The sequence below is a fragment of the Melospiza georgiana genome, chromosome 6 (assembly GCF_028018845.1).
Source record: "Melospiza georgiana isolate bMelGeo1 chromosome 6, bMelGeo1.pri, whole genome shotgun sequence".
NCBI lineage: Eukaryota > Metazoa > Chordata > Aves > Passeriformes > Passerellidae > Melospiza > Melospiza georgiana.
In genome coordinates, this window is record NC_080435.1 from 43,956,591 (window position 1) to 43,970,852 (window position 14,262).

Here is a 14,262-nt window from a genome sequence, read left to right on the forward strand (position 1 = left end):
ACCTATGTTTGAAATTATGCCCAGTAGATGAATTAGTAGCAGTTAAAAGCTTGGTTCACTTATGCATCAAAGCCAAGAAATAACGACATCATCTCCCAAACAGAAATCAATCAAATGCAATAAAATAATAAAAAATTCCTATGTTTTCCTAAGATCTTCAGGGCTTGGGTGTTTTTTCAACATTGATATATTTAATGTAAAAATTAGCAGAGAATCACAGAATGCGCAAGCTTGAAAGGACAGCATTGGGTCATCTGGTCCAACCTCCCTGCTCAAGCAAACTTTTCCTAGAACACAGACACAGGATGGCATCCAGATGGTTCTTGAATATCTTCAGTGAGGGAGACTATGCAACCCATCTGTGCAATCTGTTCCAATAGATCAGATTCTTTAAACTGACTTAATAAATTTTATACTAAATTTTACTGAGTATTTTCATCAATTCCACAAGCAACACACATTTCTTATGGATATAGCAAAATAACTTGAAACAATCCAGAACAAAAGGCAATTAGGGTTAAAAGCGTGCAGTTAAAAATAATAAAACAGTTTGCAATTACAACAAGAATAAGCAACACAAAGCAAAATACAAATGTAATAAACTGAGAACATGGACTGATGACCATCATGGGTTTTTCCAGAAAAAAAACCTACCCAACAAAAAGATTCTCCTAAACCTATCTTGCAATTCTACTGGAAGAATTTGGCTTAAAAAACTCAAAGCATCACCAAAAACCAAACAAAAACAAAACTCCAGAAACATTTCAAACTACAACCTATTAGTTACTTGCTTTGAGTATGTTTTCTACATTACATAACTTAAAGAACATGTTTCAAAAGATGTCAGAAACTCCACTGTCAAACAATATTAAGGACAACCACATGAGCAAAACTTCAACCAGATTATCCCAGTAATTCCAAAAGAATGAAACCTAAACAATCTTGGTATAGCACATTTGTTGTCTGCCAATTTTTCAAAAATCTCAAAATTGCAAGCTATGATTGCAACCCAATTTTGAAAATTTTCCATCAACCCTTTGAAGTCTTCTGACACAAATCAAAGAAAACAAACTGCCTTTATTGTTTTTACAGATTTCTTCCTTTATTGTTTTTACAGATTTTTGTCTCAATTGTTAATTGCCTGCATTTCAAAGGTAGTTAAATTATGTTCATCTAGTTACCTCAAGTTCATACTAAATGCTGCATCTAGCTTGATTATATTCCTATAAGTAAAACTGCTTCCAACTTTATATTGGGAACATGAAACATTGTTTGTACTTTTTTCTCCTTCACAATGACAGTTCATTTGATCTTCTATATCTTAAAATAAAGAAACTTTCTTCACCAGACAATTACCTCAAACCTGTTGGCAGGACGGTCACCACTTTACAAGTAAAAACAAATACTGACAGCATTTCATAAATGGAGCTTAAGCCAAAGTTTAACCACTGCATTTAGCATGTGAATATACTTGCCACATAAAAAGAGGTAAAATACATATTAAAAAATCTTGCATAACAAAGAAAATTTCAACATGGAAAGTGTTATCTAGTGCCTCTACAAAGACCAGCCTTCTGTTTAAAAGAACAGTGATTCCAGAACCTTTTTGGGAACTACTGCTTCTTATTCACAATTTGTCTCTACTTTTTGCTTCTTATTTGTCCATTTAATAGACACCCATGATTTTGAATTTCTCTCTACTTTTTGCTTATTTGTCCATTTTATAGACATACATGCTTTCCCAGACAAGCACTAGGGCAAACAAATACAAGATTACTATAGAATGGATTGTTGGAGCATGGAAAAAGGAAATACTAATAAAAAGTAAGGAATATGATAGGCAATAGGAGAGAAATAGCAACATCAGGAATCAAAGTTTAGTTTTGCTCCAGTTTATTAATTTCAAATCAGGGATAGCCCCATTGTGACTTCTCCTGTGCTATGACCATGCTTGTGTTCATGTACCAATCTCAGAACAGATTGCTGGATCAGAAACAACACAGGATTAACAGACATCCACCACTGCGTCCCATTTAGTCCTTGAAAACCTCAATCTTTGAGCAAAACCAAACAGAGGATGGAGCCCTCTCAAGCCCATCACATTCAGTAACTTAAACTGAAAGGATGCCATGAGAAAATATGTGAAAAGCGTATAGCACTGTAAAACAAAAGCCATACAATATGACAGACTGCACCAGCAGAGCATGTAAGTTAAGATAAAAGCTCACAGCATAGAGTTAAGCACTATATCAGCCACTATTAGAAACAAGCAACTTTTGACCCAGCCACTGGAAAACAGACCCACAAACTCATTGCCAACAGAATGGTGGTTTCTACCATTATTCTGATAGAGGATGATAAACATTAGCATTGATGTGAGTGCTTGTCTTGTTCAGTGTCAGCAACTGAACAAATAATTCTTCTAAGTCAAAACAAAAAAAAAAATCCTATTTTTTTTCCTGAGAAACTCTAGAGGAGGAAAAAAAGAGGAGTAAGTGGTCTGCCATACTGAACAAAGACAAACGAAAACCCCAGAAATGTTACACAATCAATTTTCAAATTGATTTTTTAAAGAAAAAGTTCTGAAAATTATACAGAAGAGGTCCAGAACTTAAAGCAGAAAGCAGTTTAAGTCACAGTTTGCATATAAACTCCTTCTCTTCATTTTCAAAACAAAGGGAAAGGGTACAAAAAAAAAACCAACAAATCTTACCTGACTATTCTTGTCCATCAGTTCACTGATAGTTTGATTTTGCTTTTCTACCTCACGATCCAGTTTCTTACACTTCAATTTCCATTGGCGGATGGTTTCCTGGGCTCTCACCTTCAAATCCTCTCTTTTTTTCTCAATCTCCAGCCTGAGTGCCTCTGAGTGCTTGAATTCACTGAGATACCGTTCTGCTTCCTTGGTACTCTCTTCAACCTGTTGAGCTAACTCAGCAGACTGGAGCTCAGTTTGTCTACGTCCACTCTCACAAGCCTTGTAGCAATTCTCTATCTCCTTTAGCTGATCCAGCATTTTTTCCTGCTGCTTCTCCCTGTTTTCCAGGTCAGATGTTAACATCTGGAATGATAATAACAAAATACAAACATTCTCTAAAGATGTGCAGCATGAAACTTTATCAAATAACATACAGCAACATTAAATCATATTTTTATTAAATATGAACAGCATAAAAGATCTTCTTCACTATGAAGGAAAATTCTGTTAGCCCAGAGAATCTCCCCTTCTGCAAGAGTAAAGAATTTCAACACAAGACATAGAATACATACTAGTCAATTCTTTCTGCATTTTTTCCTCTTCTAGTTGTTCTTGTTATTTTTCTGTATTCTAAGTTTGAGATCATTCATTGACTATATATTACACACTACACAAATAAGAAATAAACCAAATAGTAAGATATAAGGAGATTAACGTAAACAGATGAGAGGAAAAGAATAACTGGAAAGGACAAAACAGCAGTCACCACAACAACTGGAATTTATAGTTTATGAGCTAGTTGTTACCCAGTTTTATGCTGGTTGCCTGTATGAAAACAACATGCTAAATAAAGGTATATTTCTTAGCATTGAATACAAAGAGAATACAGCAGCTTGGTAAATGCTTCTAGAAAAAAAGTGCAAAGATGTTTGAAAATGTCAGAGGCATATATAAACCTTTCAAAAATTAATTAAATTGAAAACACACAATTTAAAAATAAAATATTCTCTTTTTCTCAAATCATATTTCTCTGAACAGTCTCATAAGAAACTCAGGAATAATATTGTCCATACACATTCTGAAAGGACATGCTCAGAAATCAGTTTTTGAAGGTACACTAGCAAATTTGTATTTTACTGAGATCATGATGCAGAAATTCACATTAGTATTCTGCATTTTGGGCCTATTTAGACTGCTTTCATACCACTCAGCCTTTTCATTATGAAAGACAAATTTGATAGACCTGATCTATAGCCAGTCAAACATATTATCAAGCCTCAGGGGAGTGAAATACTTTTAAGAGGATTAGATTTCAGAATGACTGAAAAAAACAGTGGATGTAGCCTGAAATAAACAGACTGCAATTCAGAATGGACAAAGGAAAATTATTTTATCTATGAAAGATCAGGCAACTTTACAGATGGACATAGAATGACTGTTTAGACAAGGATACTTCCACAAGGTTGGGGGAAGGAGGAGACTTGGGTTTGTTGGTAAGGGCTCTCTCCTTGTCAGTTTGTTAGTTTGGGGTTTTTTCTCTGTCCAAACCAGGCCAACATCTCCTGGCAGGCAGCAAATTGTACCAATCTCTTTGAGATAGCATTTGCTGTACTAAAAAGATAACCAAAACAAGCTCATAAGCTACAACTAGCAAAATTTAAATCAAAACAAGCTTAATTTCCAATGAAAACAGATTAACATACTTCTTGAAAGACAAAGATTTAAACTGAGTATAGGAGAAGTTCAATAACCTCATAAAATACAATCAGATAGTACATTTACCGTTTCACAGATTTTCTAAAACGTACATTTACCGTTTCACAGATTTTCTAAAACGGGTCATCATTTTTTTAGTCCTATGATTACACATGCTATTATCACTTCCTATTTCATGTCTTTCTGGAGACCATAAAGGATGTCAGACTAAATTGATGTAGTGCTCAACACTGCACCACTAAAAAATAGTTATTTATATATAATTTCCCCAGAGTACACACTTCATTAACAAAACTACTGCTCCCACAAATTTTTTAATGAAATATGAGTCTAATCTTAAACACATAAAATAATGTTCAATTAACTGTAAACATTCCCCTTATCGTGTAGAAGTAAATCAACCTCCAATTTATCGATTTACAGTATAATAAAGAGGAACATTTGTTTTAGGTATTTACCTTGATGCAACTAATTTATCAACACTAACTATTTGCATGAGGAGGAAAACTGGATTTTGACATGGATGTACCAATATGAAGTGACTTTTAATGTTTTATTTTTACAATATGTGTAAATAAGATAAACCTTAGCAAAGAGTTTGCACTTTGCTTAAAAGGGTTAAGCCAGCACAGAACCAACAGTTGAAATCAGGTAGAAAACAGCATAATAGCAAGTCAGTATTTCATGAAGCCAACCCTGTAAAGCAAGAGGATAGAGGAAGTATTTCCACACTTTGTTTCTATATCAAAACACAAGTCCCAAATGGACTGATCTGTACTTCTGAAATCCTAGTTACGCGCGATAAATGTGTATCTCATCATGTGTTAACATGGGTGCAGTTGCCAAAATTCTTTCTAATCTATAAGGGCTTGCACTACTGGCATTTAATTGGCTAACAACTTCATTTGTAGAAGAAAAGTAAAAGTAAATTTTAGTGAGAATATGAATCAATCTTTATAAAACTGGAAGATTTATATTACTGAAGAATTCTAACATATCAATAATTTTCCCTCAGAAAAACTGGAATATTTGAACAAACTGACTGCTGTACTGGACAATACTATAAGAATACTAACACCAAATCCAAATGAAGAGTAATTAGTAGATCAAACAAGTTTCCAGGCTAAAAGAGTCTAAAAAACTCTAAAGAGTCTAAAAACACTTACGGAGAAAGTAGGGTAGAGCATCTTTGTAATTTGTGCACTTTAATTATTTCTTAGTCATAATAGTTAAATCTTAATAGTTAGCCACAATAGCCCCATATCTATTTGGCTTCATGCAGAAAAATGACTTGAAGATGATTGTAAAATTTGGAAGATAGCACAACCACTCCCTTAAGTAAACTAGAGTAGCTGAAATAAATATTAAATTTAAAATCTAATTGAACTAAGATTGAACTCACTTCTAAACATGAGTTTAAGAATATGTTTTAACGTTTTTCATCCTGTTCATTTCACATCACACTGTAATTTTATGGAAACTGTAGGAGGCTAAATGTACAACACACACAACTCAAATTGTTGCAAACAATGATATTTTAATAAATCAAAAGAAATTTCTAATATCACATGTACATCAGAGGCAAGTTAGATTATCCCCACTAAACAAAGATAAATCACACCCAAGTCAAACATGACTGGTCACTTCCAACTGGGAATCAGACTATCTGATAGGAGCAGCTGTCAGAACAGGCTTGACAAAATGCTTTGTTAGTACACAAGTTTAGAAATTCACATCCTTGCATTCCTTGATGTCTCATTAAAAGAAAAACACAGTAGCTATTTTCCTGTTACTGCCCCTGTAGGAGAACGGCAGTGGGAAGCAGATAAGAAGTACAAAGTATTTTCTGTTGAGAAAATGAGGGAAGTCAAAGATTTCTAACTCAGAGAAATGACAATGACCCCAACTGAGCAGTATTGCATGAGTATTTTCAGGGCAGGAAATTAGTATTATCAAATCATTCTGACCCTTAAGAAAGCATGTTCTACAAGCAGAAGTTTAAAATAATTTGGTTTATGTGGGTTCTTACCCCATTAATTCCTGTCACCAAAATAATTTGTTTCCCAGGCACAACAAAATCAAAACCCAGAATGTTTTCAGTTAGTCATGGGTTTTATTAACCAGCTAGAATACAAATGCTGATAGACACCAGGAAATGAGTTCTGCTCATCTTACCCTCTACAGAAACACTTTAGGTTCTTTTAAACCTATTCAATAACCAAATTTCATAAAGCTTGTAGGAACTTATTTTCAGAAGGCCATTTTTTTCCAAGCGTAATTTGATGTCTTATTTTGATTTAAATCAGCAGAGAACTGACAAGGTAAAGGAGCAACAGAAGTAAACTGAAGAGTATAGTCCTGTAAATCTATGAAGACAAAAAAAATTAATTCCTACCTTTGAATTTCCAAAGATATGCAATATAATTTCATAGATAAGTACCTTCATTAGGAAAATACATACAAAATTCCTTGCTTACAGAATGCCAAAATACAAGCCGAACAAAAAGTGAAATCCTTGACTACTGAAATAATACACATGGTTTTGCAAACTCTTTTCTCATAACAGTCACAGCAGACAGAAGAAAATTGTTACTGTTCAGCCATTCTACTACCAATGACAAATCTAGGCAAGAGCAAGAAACACAGCAATTTCCCATCTTAAATAAGAAGGCTACTGCCTACTTGGATCTCATTTTATGGTCTAAGTCTTCTAACTAAAATTCCAGTACAAAAGACTGCTGTCATCCTTCTCATAAAGAACCACATAAACATTATAATATGCTTACCATAAAGAAGACTACTAATATTTATGATTATATTACTATATTGCATTTAATTACTAAAAAAAGGGAAATTGTGACCTACTTTTGTTACTCCACTACACTCTGCTATAGAACAAGGCATTTCAATTTTTAAAGTTGAACTTCAGTTCTGTGGAATGATGGAATAGGGAATAAGAAAGTAAGTACTACCTTACAAAGTAGTTCCAAAAACCATTATTAACAGTAAGTGCTGATAAAATCAGATCAACTTCTCTTTGCACATGGGAAAGAGAAGTAATCCAAACTATGGAATCATGGGCAACAGCAAATACCTTCTGTAGTATTACATGGGAGAGCAAAAAAGTTGGCAAACACGAATCACTTTTCAAAGTTCTTCACACAATAAATAATAAGCATGACTGTTACTCTTAGTTTTAAAGGTTAATCCCTAATCTGATACATCACCTAATGTTAAACAGATAAGAAATTATTTAAAAAACAAAAATGCCACCAAGCAAAAAGCAGCAAAACCCAACTTACCTGTATGTGCATCACAAGCTGTGCTTTCTCCTTGTCCTTACGCTCTATACATCTCTTCAGCTCTTCTACCTCTGACATTACAGCATTATGACTCAGCTTTGCTTTAAGTTCCAAAATATGTTTCTCTAGATCTTGCTTCTCTCTCTCATATCTTTCAGCTACTGTAAAACAGCAAGAACAGAGCAACACATTCAGTAGAAATACCAACTCATGGTAAATTAATTTAATCTCAATTTTTGGCAATTTGTTTCTCCACTTGACACTATTCTACAACTACTGATTTTCACCAAAATATGTGTGAAAAATTGTATACCTGTATCATAAGCTAATAACACTTTAATAACAATAAAACAGTACTTTTCCATCATTTTATAGGGGTTTCCACTCTTCCTCCTGCACACAGCTGCTCCCTCAAATAAAAAGCCAACCAAAACAACAAAAGCCACAGCAAAACTGAATAAAATAAAATAGGATGGAAGAAACAGTGGGGAAATTCTGGTGTAAATGAAATTTGGCCATCACTTTCAAGGCCAAGGTTTTATCTCACCAGAGTAATACCTCCCAATTTGAAAGGCACATTATCTGTGAATTTCATGTCTGAATCCTGAAACTACAACCAAAGATTGTGATAAGAGTAAGCTATAAATTCTCTCAATCAGAAATTCAAAGGTCTTAAGTCATAAATAACTACTGGAGGCAGAAGGAAAAAAATCTCTACTTTTCTTCTTCCCATATTTCTTTGATGAAAAAGGAATAACACAGCAAGGTGAAACACAACAGCAAAAATTATACAAATGTATGCATGTATTTTAACAGTTACAGTACATTATAACTTTCCTCATATTTTTACAACTGTTTTGATTTATTAGATTAATAGGAAAATTAAAATATGCTTTTATTAATATGAAAGGCATATTGTTCCGAATAAACTAACTTTTAAGCAGATACATTAACATGATTGGAGAAAAAACTATTGAAATTATTATTTTGCATTACACTTCTGAAGCTAAGCCCATTTCCAGTGCTCTGCATGAGGTTTGTAAAACATGGAGTCAGAGTCTTATTTTAAAAACGAAGATATTTTTGTACTTCAGCTTCTGAATTAAGAAAATATGTCATTAGTCAAACCAATTAAATAGTCCCATAGACACTGGACTCTAGAATAGAATCACTATTTCTCTATTACCTTGAGTAATACATTGCTATGCTAATAAGGAGAAAGATAAAGACTTTCTCTAATACCTATGTGATTATGTTTGAAAAGTTTAAATACAGATAGATAACTAGCAATTAATTGAAGACCTTGCTAAAGTGGTAATTTAATATGCAATTATATCTCGAAATTGTTTAAAGTATTTGTCTTCTAAATAAAACTATTCCAACTCTAAAACTCTAACATAGTGCAAACAGAAGTTCTGACTGCATTTATACAGAAAAATGTTCTAAACTACTCAGGAACATGTAGCTTAAAAATTCTACCAGAAAGTCATCAGCCTTATTAACTAACTAATCAATGACTCATGTTATCATTTTCAAGATGGCAGAATTCAAACTGCAAATGGACTGAAATGCCAGTTTTCTGGAAAATTATTACTTAAAAATAATGCATGTTTTTCTTCTGTAAAAACACCATTCAGTTTGCTGAAATTGTCTCATCGGTTTTAACCATGCAAGTCAAAATATTTTATCATAAATTAATTGTCATTGCTATTTGTCTGTTAATATTCAGGTGCCAATATGTATTAACTTAAATCTGAGGAATTAATTGGCCGGTTTTGTCAAAACAATAGAAGAATTAGACTGCAACTCTAAGATAAAATTAATATCCATGCCCACTAACTAGCTTGCAGGTCTCCAGTGCAAAGTATTAGCTGTACCTGCTCTGATTCTCCTGTCATCATCCTGTGCATCCTGATAGCTCTGGCGATGCATAGCAGCGTAAGAGATTTGATGTTGCAATTCCACACGGTCTTCTTCTGCTCTCAAAAGCTGAGAATGAAGGTCCTCAATCTAAAATATATGCACAAGCATCAAAAGTTTTGCATTAAACAGAACAAAAAACATAAATAGCATACTTTTATTAAACACTAAAAAAATATTGCACACTAAAAATATTTATAAATACATCTTGAGAGTACTGCAGATGGTAAACAAAGAGACAAACTACTTCCTAATTACAGGCCATAAATTGATTATTCAAAATTAAAGGAAACCTTTTAATTTATGTTGACCACAGATGAGCATTAATTTCTTTAGACCAAACAAAATGCTACCATATTATATGTTGCAATTGTCTTTTCTCATAGCTAGTGAAAATGTCTATCCAAATTTAATAAAGAGTATGTTTTATTTAAATTGTGCTCCTTAAAAATACAATGTATTTATTCATAAGAAACACAGGGGTCTTCACATTTTCCTTTCTATCATATATAGTATAGCACTTACAAAGATGACATGTAGGAAAATAGAGAAAATCCAACATGCTAAAGTTGAATTGAAGAAAAATATCTGTTTTTCATATTAATCTATATGCCATTTACAATTATTTAAATTCAAAACAGTAATATAGCTAACTCAAAACTAGTATTCTGCTAGATACACAAGACAAACAACTAATGCTAAAAGATGTGAATGCCAATTGCCCCCACCCTAGTTATTTCAGTCTTTTTATCCAGTCCCTCTAAAGGAAAGATATTTAGGAGAAAGGACTTCTTTCTGAAGTTATAATCCAAATTCTTACAAATTTTGAATTTAATCATACATGCATCAATAGCTATTGTTTAAAGCACACTTTAGATACTTTTTTCAGGTAATTATTTACTTTTATTGCATGTTACAATGTACCAAATACCTCTAGGTCACTGATTTATCTGATTTCACCAATTATAGCACATGCTTTGCAGAACAATGATTACTAATATAGGAGTAGTTCTAAAGCATATTATGAAAGGAAATTTCACAGAAGGCATTTATGTACTGAAAACATACCATTACTATCACTACTATAATTAATACATATGAACATATACACATAACAGTTTGAAAAGTAGAAAAAGTATAACGAGCTCAGTCCACATATTATACACACTTAAACCTGTCTTCCTATACCTCATGCCTTCCTTCATAAAACCATTTTATCAGAGTATGAGATAAGAATACTAAACAAAAAGACTCAGACACAACCTAGTATGAAAACCTTAGGATTTTTACCACACTAAAGCAGTTACCTGATGCAAAAGAGCTTCTCTACTGCCTTCAGATTCACTCAACTTTTTCCGGGACTGCTCCAATTCCTGCTCAAGCTTGCATTTCAGAGGATGATGAAAAAAGAAAAGCAATGTAGGCATTGTAATATTTAAGTGTATTTTACCATTTAATTTTGACACAAATTCCTCCATACAAGCATCTATCTAAAATGTGGTATAATATATACAGTATTTTTATTTGTCCAAAATTAAGTAAACCTTCATGTACTAAATCCCTGTAATATTTATTTAAATTACATAAAGGGAATTTTACTTACAGTCTATAATTTTTCCATAAATATATAAATTTATTCATAAAGATATAAAATAATTCATATCACCCAAAACAAAAAAAATCACAAAATTAAATTTTTACTGGGTTTAAAGTAAAAAAATGGAAGATAAGTTTTAACAAAGTTTCAAAAACATAGTCCCTGGATTTGAAACATACTTTCAAACTCAAAATTAATAATGACTTAATATTTTAAGTCACCTTTGGTAAGTAGTTTATTCCTAGAAGTGTTAAAGATGACACGCATTGGTAGAACTGTAACAGGTAAAATCTATGGGGTTTCTGTGTTGTGCAAGATGATGTATTTGAATTATTCTGGAAACAAGATGACTAAGAAATTGAAGTGCCCTAAATTTAATAAAACTGGAAGTTTTTAGGAAAACATAATATTCAAAATGTGTAATCAGAAATAGTGATCAAATCGATGACCATGAAAGAAAAAAGAAATGAAAGCAAAAGCTTCAAAATATTTTTTGACTTCTTCCATAAATAGTTCAAAGATCCACTTGGAAATAAATAGAGGTTTTGACAGCAGAAATTGTTATTGTTGAGATAGCAATCTGAAGGAGGATGTTGAAAGCCTGGCAAATGGGCAAAGTAAACAGGACCAACATTAAGGGAATGAAGAGAACAACATAACATAAAACACTACATAAAAAACTACACTACATAAAGGCTTGGCATAAAGGGGTTATACCTCTGAAAGATCCTAAACTTGATGCAAGTAGAAAAAAAACCAAGGAAAGCATAATATAGCCCTAACATCCTGCTAGAATAGAAATACAAGAAATTTTATTTTCTATGAAAAGAAAGAGTGAAATATGGCAACAGTTCAGTAAGAGTAATTAATAATAACTATGGTGCAACATAACCAGCATGAGCTAGTTGCAGGGATGAAAAAAGCTGCTTTGAGCAGCTGCAAATAAGAAACAGTAGACTACATACAAATTCAGAGACAAAGTAGAGAAAGAAATCAAGGATTATGTCCAAGTTATAAATCTGTCTGCCTGGCAGGATGGAAGAGCCATTAGAAGTAACATACTATAACTGAAGAGCTTTGAAGCAGGGACACAAGCAGAGCATAGCTATATTCACAGTGCCTCTGATGCAGGAAAAAAATCCCACACCTTGAATTCTTAAAGAGTAAAGAAAGTTTTGTTCTGCTGGTTTCTCAGAAAAAGAAAGCATATACTGTAACAGATGACACTATACACTCATTTAAAATCAAACAAAAAGGAAAAATTAAGTCTTACCTGGTGCTTTTCACTTTCATATTTCACAAGTTTATTTCTCATGAGTTCTTCTGTTTCATCTGCTTTAACATCTTGCTTCCTTAAAACCTTTAGAGGAGAAAAATATATTGCAAACATCATCACAAAATTTACAGAAGCCATCATTCCAAGGTTGTTAAAATAAAGAATTTTAAAAATCTTAAAAAATAAAAATATTTTAAAATAAATTTTTTTTAAAATTTTAAAAATAAAGAATTTAAGAAAGAAGATCTTGACAAATGCTTTCTGTCTGCATCTAATACTTCCATGTAAAGCCAATGTATATTGTTATGAAAAGATAAATATAAGTTCATGCATACATAAACACACCCATGCAGAGAACAGGGACAAACACAACGTCTAAAGCAGCACTAACATCCTTCCGATGTATAGGGCTCCAGACTCTCAAGCTGACCCCAAACACCTTTAGATTAAGGTCTAAAAGGCTCAAGAGATCCCCTACAGACTAGCTGTGCACACATCAGAGAAAAATAATATAGTCTCTAACATAAAGTGTGCATGTTATGAAATTCAATGCACTGTGGTCAAGAAAACACTACCATAAGGTTGTGTGAGAAGTCAAAAGCAAAAAAAGGAAAAGGTTATTTTTTTCTGAATCTGGACAGATGCTTAAAGCCATAGAACTACAACTGAATCAACTGAAACTTTCCTGATCAATAATTACCAACACTGATGTGCCCTTCCTTGACAACAATCACAAAAAATAGAAAAATTCCATGGAGACTTTTCCCATTCCCTCTCAGACTGAGGTATCTAAAATCACATTGGGTCATTTTAAATATCACTTAGAAATATCAGCTGAAAGAGATCAGTAGCCACACACTGATAACTTGCCATGAATTTCTGTAACTGTTCATAAATCACAGTTTTTATCTGCACAACATGACCAAGCATTTTTCACACTAGTCACCAATCAATTAATTAGGTACCTGAGCACAAATCTTTTACTTTCATCCGATATCTTGAAACATAAGTACATTTATTGCTTTCATAATTACTTGCTAAAACAACAACAGAAAAACAACAAAAATGCACAGCCTTTCCAGAAAGAAATTTCTTTTTCCCAGTCTGTCATTCCGAAGCAGCATTTTCATTTTACATTTATTGGAAAATCTCTTCTTATCTTCCTTGAAATCTGTCCCTATAAATTGTGCCATTTCATTCAGTTTTGAACATTTTCTCTTCACTGTACACTGAAGAGCAATTTCAGTGTATGAAAACAGAATACAAGATATTAATCAACTTCAGTGAGGCCAGGCATTCAGCTTTAGAAGTTTTGGCTTTAAAAGCAGCTTTCTGGAGAAAATAAATGGCTTTATATACTTACCTTCCTCTTACAACCTCACCTCAGAAAACCTAAGGGTTTCAGTACAGTTTGGATTACTCTTCTGCCTGAACAGCTTACATTAAAATCTGAGACCATGGAAGACATCAATCAAAACTATGCCACTGAAAAGACTATACCACATAAAGAGTTATACTTTTAGTCATACTGATCCCTAATCAGATAATAGAAGACTGTAGCACATTTAAGGTACTTTTCTAAGTAATCAGTAGAGATTTAAATCCATCATTCCAGTCAACTGTAAAACTCAACACTGCACACATTTTACTCAAAAAGGCTCCTGAGAGAAGTCTCAAAAAGCAACATGAACAAAAGCCTAAGATCATCTTTTCAGCTAATGCTGTTTTGCATTACCCAAGTTCATTGGGT

The 14,262-nt window shown here is 32.9% G+C and overlaps 1 protein-coding gene across 1 annotated transcript in view; it reads right to left on the bottom strand.

Annotated features, from left to right (window-relative positions):
- The window catches only part of CEP128 (centrosomal protein 128), a 102,165-nt gene that overhangs the window by 67,447 nt on the left and 20,456 nt on the right, over nucleotides 1-14,262 (bottom strand). The window contains exons 8-12 of the mRNA XM_058026634.1: nucleotides 12,510-12,596; nucleotides 10,947-11,021; nucleotides 9,597-9,729; nucleotides 7,720-7,880; nucleotides 2,714-3,064 (exon numbers count right to left, since the gene is read on the bottom strand). Coding sequence (XP_057882617.1) covers nucleotides 2,714-3,064; nucleotides 7,720-7,880; nucleotides 9,597-9,729; nucleotides 10,947-11,021; nucleotides 12,510-12,596 — 807 coding nt within the window. The remainder of the gene's footprint in view (nucleotides 1-2,713; nucleotides 3,065-7,719; nucleotides 7,881-9,596; nucleotides 9,730-10,946; nucleotides 11,022-12,509; nucleotides 12,597-14,262) is intronic.